Here is a 25,394-nt window from a genome sequence, read left to right on the forward strand (position 1 = left end):
AAAAAAAAAAAAAAAAAAAAAAAAAAAAAAAAAAAAAAAAGGAAAGTTATGTCTCATGATCTCTATGTCTTGAGAGCTTTTGTTAAAGTGAGACAGAAGCCATCATCTTTGTCCAAAATGCTGGTAAAATAGTACTATAGGACCGCTTAATATTACCATAGTTATACAGAATAGAGAATGAGAGGCTTAAGCATAGAATAAAATCAGAGAAATTACAGAGTATGGTTATCCTCAGATATTCTGCTTCAAATGATATGTGTTGTTATAAAAATTGTGTTTGAGGCTGGGTTCAGTGGCTTCCGCCTGTAATTCCAGCACTTCAGGAGGCCAAGGCAGGCAGGTTGTTTGAGCTCAGAAATTTGAGACGAGAACATGGGTGACATGGCCAAACATTGTCTCTACAAAAAATAACAAAAAGTAGCTGGGCATGGTGATGTGCTCCTGTAATCCCAGCTACTTTGGGCGCTGAGGTGGGAGGATCCCTTGAGCCTGAGAGATTGAGCTGGGCGCAGTCAGCAGAGATCGGGTGCCGCTGGCACTCTAGCCTGGGTGGCAGACAAGACTCTGTCTAAAAAAAAAAAGGTGTTTGCAAATAAATGTATTGAAAAAAACTCCATGGGCAGCTTAATGTGAACACTGTTTCATTTTATTTTTCTCCTTTGTTTTTTTTTCTCCTTCAGACATTTCGCATTTTCAGGAACAAAATGATTTAAAAGGATTACTAGAAAATCTCCATCAAAATATCCAATCCAAAAAAAGAAAGAATGTAGAAATTATGTGGCTGGCTGCAACGGTAAGCATTCTCATGACAAATCTGATTTCCTGCCACATGTTAACCAGCAAATATCATCAGTTTTCTGTTGTGCAGGGTCCAACCTCTGCACTTTGGATTACCAGGTGTTATCTTCTGTTATTCTGTGGATTAGGCGTTTTCACTCTTGTTGATAGTTGTGTCCATAGACTAGAACATAAGATGGTAGGAGATGCACTCAAGAAAGAATCTTGCTCATTTGCTATTCTTGCCAACCCTGGATGTGTTCGCCACTCTGAGGAAGCATCTGTGAGTTTCTTGATATGGCATGTCGCAGTGTCAATTGCCCGTATCACCTAGGATTTTGAACTGCTGCTTTAGAGACATATGGTTTCAACAGAATGTGGTTATCAGATCTCTGATTCACAGCTTTAGTAAGGCTCCTGGACATATTTTTCAGTTAATGAGCTTATAAATGTGTTTGTTAATTTGATATTGGCATAGAATTCATCACTGATGGATTGCTCTTGGGTAATGAGCTATATTTTGTATAGCTCTTTCTCATTTAATGGTATCCTTAGGGTAAAAGATCTGCCTGTGTTCTCACCGCAGGTTTCTGTAAGAATTAGACAGAGAGAAATGCCTGTATTTTTAAAGCTCTTATCTGGTAACCATTGAGTCGTAGCTAACATGAAATTTGTGACTGTTAAACAATGAGACCCAAACATCCTTTCATTGGGAATGCATCCTTCCATCAGGAAAGGTACATGTTAAAAATCTTAATGACAAATGCCATGTTTGCAGTTTCTGCAGTGTTACTCTGATAATTTGGAGCTCAGGTTGACCGTGCTCCTAGCATACTCTATTTATTCTCCATCCATAGCATTTAAAACAGATAGTTTTCCCTACTGCCAATGCTTCAATTACAATTCAGTAGTACTTACTTTCTTCTGGGAAAAAGGAGTGGATGATTTACCATGAGCCCATATGAGATAATTAACCAAAAGCAAGGCAGAGTAAAGCTTCTTTAGTTTCCCTTCATGCCTTCTTGCAGCCCCAGGGAAAAACATCAAAGGTAACAGTATGAAATGTTGCTTTCAGGCAGCTCATTTATACTAGTCCCATTTAGCACCATACCATACTACATGAAGGCTGTTTTTAATAGTGTGGCTGCTCTTTGTATCTTCAAAGACCATTATGGTTGTTATTCTAAATAAAGTTTCACAATGGTAGGTCATAAATTGTGTTTTCTATTTTACTAAAAATGTGATAGCATGAAGATAATTTGATATTCATGCCATCTGATGATTTACAAACTTATAAATGTGTCATTATGTATAAATTGTAAAGTTATGTAAATAGATAAAGGATACACACATGTAAACATGAATGTATATTTTCTCTTAGTACATGCAATTTCCCATTTTAATGTATGAAAAAGTTTTTCTATAAATCCCGCACATTTCTAAAATAGTTTTTTGAAATGTGTATACTGAACAAATATGATTTTCTCACAATTTACCACTGAATGAATGATTAGTAGCATTTCTGTTGTGTAATGCCTCCGTTTCAATATTCTATTTCTAAATCATGGACTTTAATGATACTATTAAAATAAAAAATACATAAATTACTTTTGATATTTTCTAAAAATATTGTGTTAATTTTTTTTAATTTTGTTTTCCTCTTTTTAAAAAATGTATTTAATGAAATACTGCTTTAGTTAATATTTTACATTCTAACTAAAAATATAAAGTTATTTTATTTTATCTTCTTTAAATAGTAAAAGTGAGGATTTAAAGAGGACAAATGACAATCAAATGTGTTAAATTAATAGTTCAGGTACTGTAGAAATATAGAAATCAAGGCCTACTCTGTATACTCTGATGAAACTGCCCTTACCTCCACTAGACTTTAAATTTAGAACATTACATATTCTAAGTAGGACAAGCTTAAATAATAGTAACAATAAATTTTAAAGAATATTAATTCAGTTTAAAAATCATATCTTATAAATAGCCACTATGGTCTATTTTATTATTATGAATATAGTCAGGAATTTTAAAAAAATGAAATACTGTTTATTTGAAAGGATTAGAATTTTTTAGATGTAAAAAGATTGGATGGTGAAATCATGCTCTCACATTTTTCTAGTCACTTCTATCGGAAATAGAAATACCAAAGTTCTTAATTAATAGGGATGTATAAATTCAAGTTTAAGTATCAGAATCACAATTAAAACATGGTAATAAATTCTAGATTAGCTGTATTATTTTACCTTCTCTTAAAAGTAGACAACTTTTAAAGATTTCTTGATGACAGAAAGTAAAGAAGACCTTTCTTATATCACATTAGATCTATTTTAAATGCACACTGATTACCATTGTAATGCCTGTTGATTATTGTTATCTCATATTAGAACCCTACCATGGGATAGAAGAGAAAGGAATGGAATAATTTCCCTATTGGCCATAAGACAGTGAGACAAGAGGGTATTGCTGCTCAGTGATTTTTCTCTGATTTAAGTCAGCGTAACAAAAAGAAAGAACGATAGAGGAAAACGGAACATAACAGATGTTGAAAGACTTGATCCTTGAACTTAAATAGGGCTCTGTTTGCATCCTGGTTTTGCTCTGTTATATACAAGTTATTTAACCTACCTAAACCTCTGTTTCCTCATCTGTAAAATGAAAATAATTATACCTCCCTCTAGAATTCCTATGAAGTTTATTTATTTTTAATTTGGGAGTTTTTTTTTTTTTTTTTTTAGACAGAGTCTCAATCTGTTGCCCAGGCTGAAGTACAGTGGCACGATCACAGCCTCAAGTAATCCTCCCACCTCTGACTCCCAAGTAGCTGGGACTACAGGCATGCATCACCATGCCCAGCTAATTTTTATTATTATTATTATTAATAAGAGCTTTCGTTATGTTGCCCCAGCTGGTCTCAAACTCCTGAACTCAAAAGATCCCCCTGCCTTGGTCTCCCAAAGTGTTAGGATTATGGCCATGAGCCACTGCATCCGGCTCCTGTGAAGTTTATTAAAAAGAGCAAATGTATATGAAATTTCTTAATGTTGTACCCTAGTGCACAGCCTATGTGCAATAAATTAATTGATGAGTAGTTCCCTTGTCTGCTGTGAGACACCATGCAGATGTTTAAAATCTCATAACATAAAACCAAGACTAGCAAATATTTCTTATATGTAAAATAAGAGAGTATTAGTTATTTAAGATTCGAATCAACTGTTTGGTCCAGGGAATAGAGTTTTGTTTTGTTTTTCCTTTTACAATGAAGGCATTGTATCTGAGCTGGGATTAGTTTAGCATTGTCATCCACTGCAGACTATGTACCTCCTTGAGTAGTGCGCTGTGTCCTCTGCTGGATATTTCATATCTTATATGGCTTCAACAGTCCCTCACTTCATGTACAAAGAGCTAAATAATTTAGGTCCATTGTGTTGGCTTTTTAAATGAAAAGGTAATGCTTTTACTTTCGATGAGACTGATTGAACCAAGTGATTATCATAAATTAAAACAAACTCAGATTTATATTTGATGTGTTTAGAGTAGAAGTGTTTGGAGGAACCCAATGCTTTACAGTATTACAAATGAACAATAAAGGTTTGTTTTTACATGTGTGTTACAGATTTGCCGCAAACTAAACGGTATTCGTTTCACCTGTTGTAAAAGTGCCAAAGACAGGACATCGATGTCAGTGACACTTGAACAGTGCTCCATCCTGAGAGATGAGCACCAGCTGCACAAGGACTTCTTCATCCGAGCACTGGATTGCATGAGAAGGTATCTCACATGGTTTTTTTCAAGTTTTTTTCTTTTAAGATCATTTTGCATTGTTTTTATTTTTATTTTTCAAAATACATATTTTATTGGAGGACTAAATATTTCAGAACCTCACTGTATTTTCATGGCTTATAGTTTATGACATGAGAGACAGATAATTTTCTCTACCTGTATAATAATTTTTTCTCTATCTATATTCCCTCTACCCATTTTAGGCTACTTTTCTAAACTTTTTGTTTTAGAAAATGTGGCTGTGAACACATTTGATAAAATGCATGATTATATATATTATATATTTCATTAGCTCATTGGCTCAAGTTAAAGGGTCCCAAAAATTTCACATGTAACACTGTAAGAGCAAATGTTCATGACACATAAATATTTATGAGTACTTGCAAAATAAAACAATCTCATTATCTAAACAAAAGCTTTCCAAATTACAACTAACAGATGATATTTCCATGGCCCACAGAGTTGCTGGGTCAGTAACCTACTTTCTAAAATTATTTTCAAATCACTTATCATAAAGGTGGGATGACACTGATACTTTAAAATAGAGGACTAACATGGTTACTCTGCCGACATTTAAAATGCTGTGCCCGAAGTCACGTTTCTTGATTCATTTCCACAGTAATTAAATCTAAACTCTAAGCCATAACGGAAAGGAAAAAGTGCTTCATTCACAATGTCTATCAGCAAGGATACACGTTAATTAAAAAGTTAAACGAAATTGTCTCTTTGCTGTAAAGCCTAGCTTAGAAGCACACTAGGAAGCATAGGACAGACTCTGGGTTCCCAGAAAGGAATGTCATGTGATTCACTGGAGAGAGCTGCTTCTTATCTAGCCTGCCATTTGCTTCCAGTTTTCTTTTAACTGCTGCAGTCTCATTGGAGACATTGACGTTTGCTTGTGCTTGTTCTATGCCTGTATGTTTTCTCACTAACGAGGGGTTTCTGAAGTCCTTTATTTTATCCCATTTCATGTCTCTTGGCATTTTCATTGTTCAGTGGAGCTCTATCATAATTTTTTGATAAATGTATGAGGATGTTTTAGAGGCCTGACATGAACATCTCTGCCATATAAAACACGTTTAGTTGTTATAAAAACTTCTTTCAAAGATAATATCTCAGCATTAACAGGTAAAATACAGAATCCAATTATGAAGTCTTCAAATGTGCAGAAAAAGAACAAAAATGTCACTGTAGATGGAGGAAAGATGCTTGATGAGGAACACAGGAATGTGTGATATTATAGACCAGGAACGCCATAGTACTAAGCTGATTTAGTGAAAAAAACTCTGGAAAATGAAATTGGTGCCTGTTTATTTAAGATAGAAGAGCGGACCCTTAAATTAGAAAGAAAATAATTCAAGCAGGTAAATAAAGGCTGTATCTATACTACACGTTATACTATATATAGAACAAATTTTGGTATTGCCTATGATTGATACTATATACGCAATACATTTGCTCATTATATAGCATTTGTGATGATTCATTTTTGTGTTTTTAAGTCAACGCACTAGAAATTTTATCTAAAAACCCTAAAGGCTTAACTTCAAATCCCTACTATTCTGGTGATATTCTTCTTTTGGTTTTGTGTGTATATGAGGACTGTGCCTGAGTGTGAGGGTTGGTCTGTATTTTCATATATGTATGCCCGTATTTAAGGAAAATAAGATATGTTCTTTTCTTTAATAACTGCCTTCATTTCCCTCTGGGTATTTTGCCTTACAGCACAGGCGCATAGGTTTACAAGCTCTGGTAACAGAGCAGAGTAGATAAGAGCATGAGGCTTGGGAGTCAGCTAATTTCAATCCAGACTGTAAACCATACACTACCCTTAGGCAAGTTAGTATCTCACTGCCTCTTAGTGCCTTAGGGCAAGTTAGTCAACCTCTTACTACATCTCAGTTTCCTCATCTTATAAAACAGACATGATAATAGCAGCTCCATTTTAGTAGTGTTTTGAGGATTAAATGAACTGATACATGTAAAGGAATTAGGACAGTGTTTGGCACATGGTAATCAATAATGGTTGTTGAAAAAATAAATAAATAAATATCAAGAGCTGTGATATTAATACTCTGATTTTCCATGTGCAGAATAATCTAGCTAATTATGATCCTTGCAGTTTTATGTTTATGAATATTTTATGACATAAGCTTGGACTACAACAGCATATATTAAAGTGTCCTGGCAACCTTTGTAAATAAGGTTTCAAATGCAGTATCTTCCCTATTTAAGAAAATCAGTTATTTAAATAGCACTTTAAAAATATGCAAGTGTTTGCAAATGCTGTGTTAATTTTGGAAGCATTACATTCCCTGAATAGGTTATTTTATAAACATTTTTGATGCTAATGTATATTATGTATCTATAAATAATCATAGTATTTAAGATAAAGAAGTCACCTTGGAAATTTCTTATAAACATTTTTGTACATATAAATCTTATAAATTTCTTGCCCCATGTGCAACAGTGGTTCGTGAATAAATATTTCTCAAGTTACTGCTTAATGTTACCAGGGGTCCTATATTGATTACTGCTCAAGTTATCGGGGTCCCAAAATGCTGAGTTCTGACAGTATTTTGCAGTTTTAGTTTTTTGAGAGGAAGCAGATTTGCCTTGGTCCTTGCTCTGCCATCTAGCAAGTCCCAACCTTCAAACAGTGGTTTTTAAGTGAACTCCAGAACCACCTCTGGAACTTTTAAAAAATGCTTACATTTGATTGGTGTGTTAAAAGGTGGAATGATGGGAAGGGAGTGGGTGCAATGTACACTATTCGGGTGATGTTTACACTGAAAGCCCAGACTTCAGCACTCTACACTCCATCCATGTAATAAAGATGCACCTGTCCCCTACATCTATCTTAAAATGTATATCAAGATGTAGTTTAAGTTATCATCATCAGGGGTTCAATTTTATAGTTAAAAACAACATGTCCTGTATTAAAACAAAATACATATGTTTGGACCCCATGTGGATTATAATTGAGAAAATCTGAGGTAGGTCCAGGGTTTTAAGAACTTTACACGTATTCTGAAAACAACCCTGGATTTTTAAAAATCAATGTTTTAAAGGAATTTGATTTGTATGGTTTTGAACTTATTGCAACTTTTAATTTTATTTAATATAAGTTGTAGTTTATTTTACCTTTGAATTATTCTAATCGGTTTCCAGGCTATTTTCTCTGGATTTCTTAAAAATTCACCAAAGTTTCTTTATTATAAAAATTCAAGGGAAAAATAAAGTTTACCAAGGTTATCATATACTCTTTATCTAGTTTATTTTTTCTTATCTATACTTTTTTATCGTATTATGCTTATTTCTGTAGCAATTTCAAATTATTTATGATGAGCAAAGGTTTATAAATGAAAGTAAATAAATAAGGCTCCATTTGGCTCTTATTTAGCAATTCCCCCACCAGAAACAACTCTCTGAAGGTAGAGATTTTTATTTTCCTTTGTTCACTACTATATTTCCAGTATCTAGAACAGTGCCCAATGAAAGCATAATTTTTTCCCCAATAAATATACAACAAGGAATACTTTAATGACATAGGATTCTAAAACTTTTGGGTCCTATGTATTTGGTGGCTTGGTGCATACATAGGCATTTAAATTAAGCATATGAAGTTATCACTTGATTGTGAAATACTGATAGCACAAGTTGCAGAATATGAAAGCAAAAGTCACGGAGAGGTTATCCTGATTCAGAAACAAACAGGCAATAAACAAATCACTTCAGCTCACCACCTGAATTCACCCTTTGTACAATTGTCAAAAAATTCAGACTTCCTTTTTTCTACATATCCAAAATTGCTTTCAGCTGCACGCTTATGACGGGGTCTTCAGGTACCATCTGTTTGATGAAATGGCTTAAATACCACTTCAGATTAGAAAATTAACACAAGGTTTCTGGGTGATCTGACTCTGTAAGACTCTTCTAGTGGTTGCCTATATTGTTAAGACCAAAACAATGATTCTTTTTTTTTTTTTTAATACTTCAAGTTCTGGGGTTCATGTGCAAAACGTGCAAGTTGGTTACACAGGTATACATGCTATGGTGGTTTGCTGCACCCATCAACCCGTCATCTACATTAGTTTTTTTCGTAATGCAATCCCTTCCCTAGCTCCCAACCCCCCGACAGGCACAATGTATGATGTTCCCTCCCTGTGTCCATGCATTATCATTGTTCAACTCCCACTAATGAGTGAGAACATAGCAGTGTTTGGTTTTCTGTTCTTGTGTTAGTTTGCTGAGAATGATGGTTTCCAGCTTCATCCATGTCCCTGCAAAGGACATGAACTCATCCTTTTTTATGGCTGCATAGTATTCCATAGTGTATATGTGCTACATTTTCTTTATCTAGTCTATCATTGATGGGCATTTGGGTTGGTTCCAAGTCTTTGTTTTTGTGAACACTGCCACAATAAACATACGTGTGCATGTGTCTTTATAGTAGAATGATTTATAATCCTTTGTATATTCCCCAGTAATGGGATTGCTGGGTTAAATGGTATTTCTAGTTCTAGATTCTTGAGAAATCACCACACTGTCTTCCACAATAGGTGAACTGATGTACATTCTCATCAACAGTGTAAAAGCATTCCTATTTTTCTGTATCCTCTCCAGCATCTGTTGTCTCCTGACTTTTTAATGATTGTCATTCTAACTGTGTGATATGGTATCTCAATGTGGTTTTGATTTGCATTTCTCTAATGATTAGTGATAATGAGCTTTTTTTCATATGTTTGTAGGCTGCATAAATGTCTCCTTCTGAGAAGTGTCTGTTCATATCCTCTGCCCACATTTGATTTTTTTTTTTTCTTGTAAATTTGTTTCAGTTTCTTGTAGATTCTGGATATTAGACATTTGTCAGATGGATAGATTGCAAAAATTTTCCCGCATTTTATAGGTTGCCTGTTCACTCTGATGATAGTTTCTTTTGCTGTTCAGGAGCTCTTATGTTTAATTAGATTCCATTTGTCTATTTTGGCTTTTGTTGCCATTGTTTTTGGTGTTTTAGTCATGAAGTCTTTGCCCATGCCTATGTCCCAAATGGTATTGCCTAGGTTTTCTTCTAGGGTTTTTGTGGTTTTTAGATCTTACATTTAAGTTTTTAATCCATCTTGAGTTAATTTTTATATAAGGTGTGAGGAAGGGATGCAATTTCAGCCTTCTTCATGTGGCTAGCCAGTTTTCCCAACACCGTTTATTAACTAGGGAATCATTTCCCCATTACTTTTGTCAGGTTTGTAGAAGATCAGATGGTTGTAGATGTGTGGTGTTATATCTGAATCCTCTCTTCTGTTTCATTGGTCTATATATCTATTTTGGTACAAGTACTATGGTGGTTTTGTTATTGTAGCCTTGTAGTATAGTTTGAAGTCAGGTAGCATGATGTCTCCAGCTTATGTTCTTTTTGTTTAAGATTGTCTTGGCTATGTGAGCTTTTTTTTTTTTTTTGGTTCCCTATGAAATTTAAAGTAGTTTTTTCCAATTCTGTGAAGAAAGTCAATGGTAGCTTGATGGGGATAGCATTGAATCTCTGCATTACTTTTGTTATTATGCCTATTTTCACCATATTGATTCTTTCTATCCACGAGTATGAAATGTTATTCCATTTGTTTGTGTTCTCTCTTATTTCCTTGAGCAGTGGTTTGTGGTTTTCCTTGAAGAGGTCCTTTGCATCCTTTGTAAGTTGTATTCCTAGATATTTTATTATTTGTAGCAATTGTGAATGGGGGTTCACACATGATTTGGCTCTCTGTCTGTTATTGGTGTATAGAAATGCTTGTGATTTTTGCACATTGTTTTTGTATCCTGAGACTTTGCTGAAGTTGCGTATCAGCTTAAAGAGATTTTGGGCTGAGATGACGGGGTCTTCTGAATACACAATCATGTCATCTGCAAACAGAGACAATTTGACTTCCTTTCTTCCTAATTGAATATCTTTTGTTTCTTTTTCTTGTCTGATTACCCTTGGTAGAACTTCCAATACCATGTTGAATAGGATTGGTGAGAGAGGGCATCCTTATGACAGTTCACAAATGGAATGCTTCCAGTTTTTGTCTATTCAGTATGATATTGGCTGTGGGTTTGTCATAAATAGTTTTTATTAATTTGATATACATTCCATCAATACCTAGTTTATTGAGACTTTTTAGCATGAAGGGCTGCTGAATTTAGTCAAAGGACTTTTTGCATCTATTGAGATTATCATGTAGTTTTTGTCATTGGTTCTCTTTATGTGATGGATTATGTTTATTGATTTGCATATGTTGAACAAGCTTTGCATCCCAGGGATGAAGTTGACTTGACGGTGGTGGATAAGCTTCTTGATGTGCTGCTGGATTTGGTTTGTCAGTATTTTATTGAGGATTTTCTCATAGATGTTCATCATGGATATTGGCCTAAAATTTTCTTTTTTTGTTGTGTCTCTGCCAGATTTTGGCATCAGGATGATGCTGGCCTCATAAAATGAGTTAGGGAGGATTCCCTCTTTTTTTATTGTTTGGAATAGTTTCCTAAGGAATGTTACCAGCTCCTCTTTGTACCTCTCATAGAATTCTGCTGTGAAGTCTTCTGGTCCTGAACTTTTTTTGGTTGCTAGGCTATTAATTTCTGCCTCAATTTCAGAACTTGTTATTGGCATATTCAGGGATTTGACTTCTTCCTGGTTCAGTCTCGGGAGGGTATGTGTCCAGGAATTTACTCATTTCTTCAAGATTTTCTAATTTATGTGCATAGAGGTGTTTATAGTATTCTCTGATGGTAGTTTGTATTTCTGTGGGATCTGTGGTGTTATCCCCTTTATCATTTTTTTTATTGCATCTATTTGATTCTTTTCTCCTTTATTAGTCTGGCTAGGAGTCTATCTATTTTGTTGCTCTTTTCAGAAAACCAGCTCTTGAATTCATTAATTTTTTTGGAGAGTTTTTCATGTCTGTCTCCAGTTCTGCTCTGATCTTAGTTATTTCTTGTCTTCTGCTAGCTTTTGAATTAGTTTGGTCTTGCTTCTCTAGTTCTTTTAGTAGTGATGTTAGGGTGTCGATTTTAGATCTTTCCTGCTTTCCCTTGTGGGCATTTAGTGCTATAAGTTTCCCTCTACACACTGCTTTAAATGTGTCCCAGAAATTCTGGTATGTTGTGTCTTTGTTCTCATTGATTTCAAAAAACCTCTTTACATCTGCCTTAATTTTGTTTTTACCCAGTAGTCATTCAGGAGCAGGTTGTTCAGTTTCCATGTAGTTGTGCAGTTTTGCATGAGTTTCTGAATACTGAGTTCTAATTTGTTTACACTGTGGTCTAAGAGACTGTTTGTTATTATTTCTGTTCTTTTACATTTGCTGAGGAGTGTTTTACTTCCAATTTTATGGTCAATTTTTGAATGAGTGAGATATGGTGTTGAGAAGAATGTATATTTTGTTGATTTGGGATGGAGAGCTCTGTAGATGTCTTAATAGATGTCTGGTCCACTTGGTCCAGAGCTGAGTTCAAGTCCTGGATAACCTAGTTAATTTTTTGTCTCATTGATCTGTCTAATATTGACAATGGGGTGTTAAAGTCTTCCACCATTATTGTGTGGGAGTCTAAGATTTTTTGTGGGTCTCTAAGAATTTGCTTTATGAATCTGGATGCTCCTGTATTGGGTGCATGTATATTTAGGATAGTTAGCTCTACTTGTTGCATTGATTCCTTTACCATTAAATGTCTCTTAAAGAGACAAGGCCCTTCCTTGTCTCTTTTGATGTTTGCTGGTTTAAAATCTGCTTTAATAGAGACTTTAAATTCAGAATTCCAACTCCTGCTTTCTTTTGTTTGTTTGTTTTCCATTTGCTTGGTAAATATTCCTCCATCCCTTTATTTTGAGCCTATGTATGACTTTGCACTTGAGATGGGTTTCCTAAATACACAGCCGGACGGGTCTTGACTCTTTCTTCAATTTGCCATTCTGTATCTTTTAACTGGGTCATTTAGTCCATTTACATCGCAGGTTAATATTTTTATGTGTAAATTTAATCCTGTCATGATACTAGCTGGTTAATTATATATATATATATATATGTGTGTGTGTGTGTGTGTGTGTGTGTGTGTGTGTGTGTGTGTGTAGCATTTTAGGTTTTGGGGTACATGTGAAGAACATGTAAGATTGTTGCATAGGTACATACATGGCAATGTGGTTTGCTGCTTTCATCCCCATCACCTATGTCTGGCATTTCTCCCCGTGTTATCCCTCCCCAACTCCCCACCCCATGCTGTTCCTCCCCTAATTCCCCCCCTACAGACCTCAGTGTGTGATGCTCCCCTCCCTGTGTCCATGTGTTCTCATTGTTCAACACCCACCTATGAGTAAGAACATACAGTGTTTGATGTTCTGTTCTTGTGTCAGTTTGCTAAGAATGATGGTTTCCAGGTTCATCCATGTCCCTAAAAGGACCCAAACTCATTGTTTTTTTTATGGCTGCATAGTATTCCATGGTGTATATGTGCCACATTTTCCCTGTCCAGTCTATCATCAATGGGCATTTGGGTTGGCTAACTGGTTATTTTTCCTGTTAGTTGATTTAGCTTCTTCTTAGCATCAATGGTCTTTACAATTTTGTACATTTTTGGAGTGACTGGTACTGGTTGTTCTCTTCCATGTTTAGTGCTTCCTTCAGGAGCTCTTGTAAGGCAGGCCTGGCTGTGACAAAATCTCTCAGCATTTCCTTGTCTGTCAAGGATTTTATTTCTCCTTTGCTTATGAAGCTTAGTTTGGCTGCATATAAAATTCTGAGTTGAAAATTCTTTTAAGAATGTTGAATATTGGCCAAAACAGTGGTTCTTAATACTCAGTGCCCATCAGAAATCTAGAAAACTTAAAAAAAAAAAAAAAAAAAAAAAAGGCACAAGTCCCACCACACACCACATACTAGTTTCTGGGATGGAGCCATGATTGAGAACCACTTGACTAAAGTCTACTTTATTTAAACCAATATTAATTTAAATCAACCATTGATTTTAATGATTTTATGACAAGACTATAAAATGTCTTGTCCCAATGTATTTGCAGAAAATATTTTTAGTAGGGACTTTCAAACTTCCTATTAATCAAACTTATATTTGATTAATAGATAATTAGGAATGGACCTAAAAAATACAATAATAAATTTGACTAGATTTTGTAATGTCAAATTAAAAAGAAATAATTGCATAGGGAAATTTAATGCCTCTATAAAGTAAATTAAAACAAAAATACCATTGTATTATTATTTTTTCTTTACAGGAACTTTAGGATTATGGGTATACAAAGTAATAATGTGACTCCATCATTCTCAGTTATTTTTTATACTACACTACTTTCTCAATCTGTCATGTCTCCTTAAAACTTGGATAGTTAATATGCTCATTAGTAAGATGACTCAGGTAAGTTTCAGCATATACCTTTGTATCACCTTTGTGATTCAGGGCTTTAGTCATTCTATTTCAGTAAATATTTAATTCATAAGAGAGCGTAAAAGACCCATCGGTCTTATTGAGTTTCATCTTATCGAATGTCATAGTTTCAGCATGTTGCACCTGTAATTTATCTGTTGGGGGAGCATAGCTTATAAAGTATTCTGCTTTATAAATAAATGGCTCTTAACCAATTGATGTCAGTAAAAGATGTATTTGTATGACTTACTCCCTTGTAGGGTTCACTTTTAAGTAATGTAGTTCACTTATTGTTGAAATAGAAAACTTCCTTCTTTCTTAGTCTTGTTTCCACTTGAGCTTATTTTTCTTTTCCTTTGTTTTTAATTGCATTCATTGGAGAGGAGCCACTATCATTTCATATTATGTACTATTTCAAATATTGAAGAGAATTATAAGCATTGTAAACATAGGTAATTGAAGTTTGCAGCTATTTTTTGACTTCTTGAAAGGGATGTGTTTGTAGAGAACATCATAATTGGGAACAGTTTTTTCATGATTGCTAAGTATTGTCTCCTCCCTTGAGAGTTTCAGCAGTGTGTTTGCTACATTACTTCAGTCGGGTTTTGTAGCAAATAACAGGAATAAGCTGAGAGAGTCACCTTCATCTCAGGGTTATTAATAAAAACATGAAAATTGACCTTATCTGGGATGCTTTTACTTCAGCTGAAGGTGAGGTGAAAGATACTGAAAAGAATATACATCCCTAGAAATCATGTTAGAGGAAGTATCTTTTAATAAGCCATTCACTATGAACCCCAAAAGAGAACTGATCTTTTTGGGGTAATTAAAGAATGGCCTACAAAGGACTTTCAACTTCCTGAACAAAATGTATGTGCTAATTTTAGGGGATCTTCTTCCTATATTCATGCTTGACAAGATGGTCATAGCATTCTGTTAATACAAAAATGATGGTTTTGAGGTCTATTTCTTTCTCCTAATTTCTTTTGTTGATAATGTATGTTTTCCAGTCCTGCAACTTGAGACCCTATGAGTGTGGAGGCCATAGTCCAGAACAGCCATCAGCTTTATTTACACCTTTTCGAGTCAACCACTTCTTTCAACTCCCAAAATTATTAACTAAGTGCCTAGACATAGAAGGATGTGAAACCTTATATTTTAACTTAATAAAATCAAATGAAATATAAATGAATCTAACGGAAACAAATAAATTTAACTTCTTCCACAAACACAGGTTTTTAAATCCAGAAAGACCTGGAGTTTATTCCTTATTCTAACACTAAATATCTGTGCAGTGGTGGACACATTGATTAATCTCAATGCCTCAGTTTCCTAATGTTTAACGGTGAGATAATGCTCCATTGCTCTCTTGTGAGTGTTGTGATAAATGAGATCACTTACTTAAAGTCTCTGTACCCAGTGGGCATGAAGTGCTGTGCTGAGAAATGTTACCCTTTGTCTCTACACTCTTCCCATCTCTGTCTACCCCGCTTGTTCTTCCTTATCCCATTTTTCTTTACAAGTGCCTTCTTGAATATTGCTAAAATACGGGAGTTCTCCTGGTCTTTGAGGCCTTAGGAAAAAAGTCTCAGGATTAACATTTGGTTTCTAAAAGGCTTAAACTGTCTCTCAGTGACAGTAGGCTAGAAGGTTTGGAAATCTTGCCAGAGCCCTAGTGATAGCATCAGGGAATCTAGGAGCAGCTAAGCTTAGAGTTGGGGTTAGTGCACATCTGGGGCCCTAGAGAGCAGCACTCAGCACTCAGCACTCAGTTGGTGGACTAGTGAGTATCTAACTCCTGAATGCCCACAGCTTTTATTAACAAGTTAGGATATCCTGTAATTAATGTGTCAAGAGCCCCACCTCGGGAGGTGAGTTGGGAAAATCCATCATGAATAGAAATATGTGGTCGTCATTTTCATAGTCAAAAGTGAACCTCTTTTGCATGTCTACTATGGCAGAGTACCATGCTAAACAAAGGGAGAAATACATTTGAAATCAATGAGGACTTACTATGGGCTAAGAGTAACAATAAGCATCCTATATGGGGAACCTTAATTCCCACAACAACCAAATCAGATAAATGAATCCAGAGCATAGGAATTGTTCACTATTAAGTGCTTCACAGTACGCAGGAGGTGTCCTCGAGAAGGTAGAATTTTAACTGTGTCTTGAGGATGAATACAATTTAGGTAAGTTGCCAGGAGTTAGGAAAATCTATATTAGAATTATTTAAGTGGATAAGAGTAAAATTATCTAAGTGGATAAAAGTAATACTTATTCATTCATCACACTTGTCAAGTGGTTTTGCTTACATAAATGGGATCACACTGTGTTTCATATTGAACCACTTATCTTTTTCAGCAAATACTAAGTTTTTGAGATATGTGTTTATGTTACATCTGGTTGTCTCCTTTAAAACTTGTATGATACTCTTTTGTATACATAATTAATTTTAGATAATGGCAAAACATCAGATGTACCAATTTTAGGTAAAAAGCATCAGATGTTTTGCCATTACCAACAATACTGTAATAGACATTCTTACATGTATATCCATGTATAGAAACCCATAGGTAGAATGGGTGGTAAGGCATTTGTATCTTTAATTTTGCTAGATGCTGCCAGGTTGCTTTTCCAAATAGCTATACTAATTTAAAAGCCACAAGCCATGCATATTGTGTTCTCCTTTTCCTACACATCCCAATACTTGTACTGTAAGAGTTTTTAATCATCTGATGGATGAAAAGTGCTATCTTTGTTTAATTTATATTTTCTCAGTAACATAAAATAAGATTAAATGTCTGTCTAAACATTGATTGGCCATCCAGATTCTCACTCACCTCATCTTCAGTGTTTTATATAATGGGGTTTTGCACATAATTGCAAATTAGAAAAGGATTCCAGCATTTATAAACCATTGGCCTATTGTATATAAGGTATGTTTTAGAATACAGTGTTTCAGGAGTGGTATGGTTTATTAAAAAATATGTTTTATTTTTATTTTTTAAATGAAAGCACAGTGGAATAAGACAGGAGCATCCCTTGGGTTTGGACAGAGAATGCATCATGTTATGACAGGAGTGTGAGACATGATGTCAGGCTTTTTAGCAGGGAAGGGGGCAGGCCTCCACTTTAGACAAGGGAAGGAAATTTCCAGCTGAGAAACAAAACTCTACAGTTGATTAGGGAGATGATTGATGCCTTTGCACTTGGAAAATAAAGTGTAGCAAGAACTAGTCCAATAAAGGTCTTGTTTTCATCAAAGAAGGCTGAGATGCAGGCAGCCCAAACCTGAATGATCTATGGAGAGCAGTTATGCCAAAACCTAGAGGGTCTGTTTATGCCCCAGAACGTTGAGACAAGAGAATCAAGGAAGTAATTTTCATTTCACCACCTCATGATTTTTTTCTACAAACACCAACTGCCTTGTCCTAGGCAATGATATCCATGAATTCACATACTCAGTGTGCCTGTTATATTTGTCCTCACACACATAAAACAAAATCCAAAAATATTAATTCAATGAATTATCAGTATATTGTCTGAAAATTATTGTCTTCCATCAGAACGCTTGCTATACTCTGGTAAACACTGTCATAGAATGCTTTCATCCCTTCTAACTTGAGTAATGGTTATAGTGCTCTAGACACTAGTTCAAGAGAATGAATTGGATGGCTTCACAGGCCAATTTCTAAAGAAAACTGGACTGGGTGGCAACCATATTTATGAATAGGCACCCAAAATGTTGCAAGTTTTTCTCCTGATCCGAAGACCACAGATGACAGAGAAGTTCAAATGCTAGGCATGGTATATTAATGCGCAAAGGATAATGGCCTAAAGCCTTAGGAGCAAAACTGCATTATGCATAATTTTACCACATTCTCTTCCATTTAGTGAGCATATAAGAACTTATCTGAGTGTGACTGACATCATTATGGGGATCAAAACTGTTATAAAGCATATCATTTGAAAATATTTTATTTTATTAGTAGTAACAAATCACATGTGATATCTCTCAAGTATCACAGCATTATTTGGGGAGTAATCACTGCTCTGAATACTCTAAAATCTAACAATTAAGCCAGCTCAGCAGAGAGCAGGCTGCCTCACTGTGGCACATAAAGTGGTCAAGAGGAAGGACTTTGGAATTAGACTGCATGGTTTCTCCACTTCTTAGCAGCCGGAATGAAATTCTCAGAGGCGTTAGGTTCTTTATCTGTAAAATGAAACAATGTACATAAAGAAATCAGCAACTGGGTATGGTTTATAGTAGGTAGTTGGTAAAGTCACACTGTTATAGTGATAATTTCACCAGCATCCTCATCTAATAGGGTTGTCTTGAATGCTAAAAGAAACAGTGCTCACTGATGTTCTTAATATAGTACTTGTTACACAGTAAAGATCAGTAAATATTAAATGCTGCCTTAGCTATTGCTGACGTGTGGTGATGATTGCTGTTATTGCTGCTATTATTGCTTATTTGTAATGGCAGCAGGAGCTATTACAAGTAGCATTATCCTATCATGTTGCTTTTACTAAAACAATAGCAGCTTCCTATCACATTGTTTTTACTAAACTGTGAATGGCTATGATGTCCTCAAACTATATTGAGGAAAGTTAAAAAAAAAAAAGTCATATCCGTTATTCATATTATCTGTTGCATTGGTTTTCAAATAGTAATTCCAGCATCAGCATCATCCAAGAACTTGTTAGAAATGTACATTCTCAGGCCCTTCGCAGAACTACCGGACCAGAAATTCTACAAGTGGAGTCTAGCAATCAGTGTTTTAATGAGCTCAGCAGGTGATTCTGAGGTGCGCTAAAGTTTGATAACCACTTGTCTAGTGTAAGGATATTGTTACATTTTTAACATCTTCTTTTAAGGTACAATTCACCTACACTTACCAGACTGTAACATTTACCCACCATTTGAAGTGTATAATGTGGATTGGGGGTCATAAGCCCCTTCCCAGAGGGGGTCATGCTCTACACTCTTGGGAGAAAGGAATGCTACTATCATGAAAGCTTCCATAAAAATCCAAGAGAATTGTTAGGTTCAGAAAGCTTCCAGATAGCTGAACACACGGAAGCTCGTGGAGGGCAGTTCACCCAGGGAGCACAAGGAAGGTCCGCATCCCTTCCCCATACCTTGCCCTACACTTATCTTCATCTGTAGTATTTGTAATACCTTTATAATAAACTGGTAAACACATTCATTAAAGGATATAATGCAGTAGTTTTTAGTATATTGACACAGTTGTCCCTCTATCACTACAATAATTTTAGTACTTGCTCAGCACTCCTAAAAGAAACCCTGTTTCCATTACCAGTGTCTCCTCAAATGCCGTCCCTCCAGCCCTTGGGAACCACAGGGTTTGCCTGTTCTGGACATTTCATATAAAGAGATTTATATAATTTGTGATATTTTGTGAATGCTTTCTTTCATTTAGCTTCACATTTTCCAGGTGCATCCATGTGGTCACACATTTTTTTTCCCTCTGTAAAGTTCCCTCATTGTGAGTATCCTGTGCAGTCATTCTCAGAGCATTAACATTTGGCTAATGAGTGACTCCCTGCAACCAAACATGTGCATGTGTGCAGATGTGTTTGTCTGGGCTGGAGCGATGTGTGATTGTGTGTATATGTGGGTTTGAATTTTGATTTTGTAGTTTTCTTTTTGTAGAGAATACTAAAAAGCTCAGGGCGAATTTTGTGATTTATCTATTTCAAATGTATAGCATTTCTTTAATGGGCCTTCAGAGAGAGAGAAAGAGAGAGAGAGAGAGAGAGAGGGAGACAGAGACAGAGTGTGTGTGTGTGTGTGTCTGTGTGTGTGTGTGTGTGTGTGTGTGTGAGTATGTGCGTATGGTGGCCTCATTTTTAGCTCCATTTTATGACATTACCCTTGCACGTACTGTTTCTTTCTCACTTTCCTTCCTTATATCTTACTGAATTTGATGTATCCATATAAACTGCCTTAAATTCTTTTTGGAATAAGGCAGGGTATAAATACTCAAATAACAGTAAAATCACATAAACCATTCAGTATATCCTGTGCTCAAGACTCTTCCTAAATTTACTCTTAGCAACCTTCAGTACAAGCTGAAAATACTAAATTTTTCGAACTGCAGAATACCTGTTTTCTTACATCTGAATTTATGTGTTTTCAAAATGATGTCTGTCTTCTCAACTACTTGAGAAAATAATGCCATTATATTTATTATATGCTTTAGAGTTTTCAAATCACCTTGACTGTTCTTTTGTTTTTGAAAACAAAAATTTAATAGATGTCATCTTTTGTTCAGTTTTGTTTCATAATTTAATTTTACAACACAAATTCACAGAATTTTATAAACACTGAGTTTTATTTGATTTTGTAATAAAGATTTTTTCTATTGAAGAAAATAGACTAGAACAAAAGTGAGAAAAAGACATATTAGAGCTGTCAAGGGGCATTATTTTTGCCAGAAAAGAAGGGGAAAAATGCCTTCCACTTCACAAGAATGAGCCGATTTTACAGCAGCTGCTTTTGAAATAGATTTATTGAAAACTTTTGTGATCTGTAGTCTCCATTAAAAGAAAAACCACTTTTCATATAACAAAAGTCCCATATGCATAGGTTCAAGGTACATATTGTTAAGTATTACTTGGTCATAAAATTAAATGGCAACCCAGGCCACTGTGTTTACCTACCATGGGTTCAGCTTGACCACATGAGAAACATGTGGTTGACAGACTGTGGAAGCCCACATCCCAACAAGCATTTGATGAGTTTCATCTTTTTTTCCTCTGTGGTTTGACTACATACCAACCATTTTATTGTGTATGTTAATAACTTAAAAGCTGCTTAGGTATTATGTGGTTCCTGAACAGAGAATTAAGTTGATTTTTTTAATACACTGAATAATAAAAGATGTGATGTTTTGGAAGAAAACAGAGATCATGTGATTACATATAACTTTGCCTCCCAACAACTTTGTAGCAAGGATTTAGTCTTGAAGGTTGAATTATTATAGTACATAGACATTGTACATAATTAGAAATTAATTTTCAATCATGGGGCATAATTTGGGGTGGAAATAAGTCTATTTTCAGAAAATTATACATTTGATATTCACGTAGTCAGTTATAACCTTCCATTATGCAATCCTTAAAGTTTATAAATTAAAATTTCATCACAGAGGTTATGATTTCAGACCATAACAGAAAGTAGAAACTCTGTTGCATTTCTATTTATGGCAAGGTAAAAGAAAGTCACGTTTCTTTGCAGTCTGCTTTATATAGTTTTATCATAAATATGTATATGTGTTTTTTGCTATCTTCGCCCACATCCCCTGAATAACAAAAGTTCACTAATAACCTTGGTACAAGTGCTGAGATGAAAGGAAAATGAAAAATGCCCATTTTTAAAAAAGGCCTTAAGGATTTTAGGATGACAGCATACTAGTACTAGGGAAAATAAATTTGTATGTGTGTAATTTTAAAATTTTGAGCTCAATTTGAAAGTTAGTAGTTGCCCTTTGACTATCCATATCTCCAACTAAATGTTAAAATGGTATTAGCTTCCTTTGTCAGTATGCTTCTGAACATGTTCTCTCCTGGAGTTTGAAGTACTGGAAGCGCAATTTCAATGTAACTAATTTATCACAATCAAGGAGAAAACAAAGGAAGAGAGTCTTGGATGTATCTGGACTTGTGTGTGTGGAAAACTAGAAGAGAAAAATAAGCTTTTTAATTCATTTAGGATCTGACCAGGTAAAAGCATGTGTGAACTTCCCTCTAATTCTCATGGCTTGGAATTCTGGCCAGGGTGGATAGTATTGGGTCTGCAGACAGGTAGGGCAGTATCTTTCCTACAAAGGTACGCTTTCTGTCAGGCAGATCATCTGGACTATTTCTATCAGTAGCTAATAGAGAAAGTAGTCAGCACTCCTCATAGATATTGACTTTTAGGAAATGTTTGGCAATCTGATTATTTTTGCCATGTCCCTGCAAAAAATAAATGTTGAATCAGCGTTCTTATGTATAATACAAGGCTTTTGCATCTTTATCCTTATATAGCTTTATATCCCCATTGGTATCAATAAATCTGAATTCAAGGTTCAGCATTTCAACGTTAGACAAAAATTATATTGAAGTGCTTACAAAAGTATAGTTAACATATTTCCTCATTTCTCTCAGAATATGTACCTGAGGTCTATAGATACGTGTTTCTGTTGGATTAGTGTTGAAAGGCAAACTAGATATCTTCTGGTCCAAAACTTCACAATATCTTATGTTAAGGAGTACATTCATCTAACAAAGTAATTATTTTATAATCTGGATATTCTTAACTCTATACTATCCCTTCAATTGAGTTTTGTGGTAGATTTTTCAGCTGAAGACTCTGCACTTTGAACCTAATGTGAAAGCTCTATGATTCTCCCTGGTATGATGGTGTGATGGTGTGGTGCTGTGATGATGGTGTGGTGGTGTAATGATGTGATGATGGTGTGATGGTGTGGTGCTGTGATGGTGTGGTGCTGTGATGATGGTGTGGTGCTATGATGATGGTGTGGTAGTGTGATGATGGTGTGATGGTGTGGTACTGTGATGGTGTGGTGCTGTGATGATGATGTGGTGGCGTAATGATGTGATGATGGTATGGTGGTGGTGTGATGGTGGGCAAGAGTAGAAAGACTGAATGCATAGGATGTTCCCTTTATGCACCTGAACTGATTCCAGTGCCAGAAGATATGATTCTCTGAGCAACAGCGATAATTTATATAGCATTACTAGAGAAAGGTTAGATCTCTGTGTTTGAGGAAAGTGTAACTAAAGCAACTTCAGAGAATCACTTTTGTTTGACAAAATGAATTTGGCATACTTGCAAGACTTGTGATTCAAATGGAGAAGTAAATTGGAATGATTTTTTTCCTATTACTTTTTTCCTTGCTTTGGAGGCCAAAGTTACAGACAGTAAATGCCCTCTCTCTCTCTCTGTGTGTGTGTGTGTGTGTGTGTGTGTGTGTGTGTGTGTGTGTATATATATATGTGTGTGTGTGTGTGTGTGTGTATGTGTGTATGTACATATATATGTACATATATACATTTATATGACATTTTATATATCATACTATATATTGTATTTAGTACATAAAATATATAAAAATTATTTAAATGCTCTTTTTGCTTAAAGCTAATTTGATCATGCTTATAAACTGTTTTAATTCAAATGACCCAATCGTTGTGACTTTTGAGATATATGTGTATTCTTATGCTATCTCTTCAGCCACTAAATTTAATATTTTTTAATTCCAACATTTGTGTATCTCATTAAAATAAGACAAATTGAGAAAAGAATAGCTATAAATTAACTTTCCCCAAATATGTCAGACTATATACTTTGCTCTTTATTTTCATAGGGTAGTAAAACGTCACAAGTTTTTGGTAACAGAATAAAATGTCTATTCACACATTAATTGTTACTCTCTTAAAAGTCAATTTTCAAACTCCTTCCGTTTACATGTACTTGTAACTTTTCTTTGCTAATGGTATTTTAAGACTGCAGCATTTGGAAAGGACCTTAGAGATTACTTGGTCACCCTGCCAAGTAAGGCAGGGATTCTTTTTACAACATCCCTGACAGATTGTCAGCTAACCTTTACTTGCACATGTACAATAGCAGGGAGTTTGTTACTTTGGGTATCAACCCATTCCATTTTTGGACAGCTATATGATTTTTAAAACTTATCTTCTTGTTAAGCTGAAATCTGTTACCCCATAACTTCCAATTATTAATCCACTCACCTGCCTGGATCAACCATCACCTTCCTTAGGTCAGCCCTGTCAAATATTGGAAGATGGTTTCTGTGTTCTCCTTAAGTTTTAAAATTCCTTTAAGAGGTGAAAGCCGGTCCAACTCCTGCTCTTCCTGAAAGACATTGCCACCATCTCTCAATGCATTCTTCATTTTAATACTATTTATAAGTAATTATAAGCAAAAACCAAATATCATCTTCTAAATTTAATATGAAGAACACAGAGTAAAATAAGGCAAAGTTTTGCCTGCCTTTTCTTCTTTCCAGTTGTGTAGTGCTTGCTAAGTAGCAAGCACTTTTCTAACTTCTTTACAGACATTAATTGCTCTAATTCTAATGGCTGGGACCCCTTGGCCAGAGTAGATGGTATGGGCTCCAGACAGGCAGGGCGTTATCTGTGAATTAAATCTTCTAACCTGTGGATTAACTTTGTGGATTTTTAACCTTATGGGTTAAGTCTTAAAATGAAAAACAGCCACAGAGGGGTTAACTGGCATGCAGAAAGCCTTACAGCTACGACGTGGTGGAACCAGACCCTCTTACTCTAAGTGCTAATTTCTAAGAGCCTAGGCTGATACATTTACATTCATCTCTTTATGCCTGGATCCACAAAATGCATGGCCTTTTTAAAGGAATTTTGTCTCACTATGTAATAAATTTGAAAGTGTAGTCCTTTGTGGTATATATTGTCATTTGGCAAGGTTTCTGCCGTTTTTCTGGGGTGCTTGATATTGTACAATGAAATATAAATGAATACATTTTATTCTCATTGACTCTAGCCATCAAGGAAGTACAGTGGCCTAAATGGGCATTATATGTTACATATTTCCTTTGCTTTAAGAAATGGGGCTGAATTTTGTGATAGGATATACTTATACCTAACGATAGATAATTAATAAATGATTTTGGGCTCTGCAACCCAACACTTATATAAATAAGTAAATATATAAATTTTTAAAACAGAAATTCCATGGGGCAGTTTCTTTGGGCAGCGTGAGATGCCTGCATTGAAAAATCATGGAAGGTGCAAAACCAAAAATCAGTCACATGTATGTAGCAAGTAGCCATTCTGTAACTCAAAATCTGTCAAGAGAGAATCACATACAAATACATAATGATAGATTAAATCTTTTAGGATATTAAGTACAAACTACTTAATGGAAACAGAATTTCTGCTTTTAGAAACAGAAATAAGAGAGTGATTAAGCAAGTAGGAGGGGTAAGAAAAGTTTAGGGCACTGTCAGGGACTGCAGGGAGAAAGGGAACTTTAAGCTGGTATTACTACCAGATAGGTAAGTTAAGAAAGAATGCCTTCCACCCACCGGAGACATTGATGATTCTTATTTTTTAAAAGTTATTGCTTACTCTAGAAATTTCACCGTGCTTTGCTATATGTCTATGATTGGGATGTATTGACAATAAATATCAAATAATCTTAAAAGTAGATTACTTTATCAAGTTATATTCTCTGAGAAAGTAATGACCTTAAGAAAAATTAGAAAAGTGACTAAATACCCAGGGTTATAAATGCTTATCTCCCTCCACAAATACATTGATTTGGTTTTTAGGTGATGTCTAACCTGCCTGCACTTTTCTGCTTTATAGGTGATTGG

At 35.1% G+C, this 25,394-nt stretch overlaps 1 protein-coding gene across 8 annotated transcripts in view; it reads left to right on the top strand.

Moving 5' to 3' along the window:
- INPP4B (inositol polyphosphate-4-phosphatase type II B) overlaps nt 1-25,394 on the top strand; it is an 841,422-nt gene that overhangs the window by 777,289 nt on the left and 38,739 nt on the right. For 7 of the 8 annotated variants that reach the window (XM_032246545.1, XM_032246548.1, XM_032246546.1 and 4 more), the window contains 2 exons: nt 681-793; nt 4,400-4,554. In XM_032246545.1, the coding sequence (XP_032102436.1) occupies nt 681-793; nt 4,400-4,554 (268 nt within the window). Of the gene's footprint in view, nt 1-680; nt 794-4,399; nt 4,555-14,987; nt 18,612-25,394 lie in introns of those variants that run through there. The other variant, XM_032246552.1, reaches the window with a different exon arrangement.

The sequence above is a fragment of the Sapajus apella genome, unplaced genomic scaffold, assembly GCF_009761245.1.
Source record: "Sapajus apella isolate SASKATOON/1434 unplaced genomic scaffold, GSC_monkey_1.0 scaffold61, whole genome shotgun sequence".
NCBI lineage: Eukaryota > Metazoa > Chordata > Mammalia > Primates > Cebidae > Sapajus > Sapajus apella.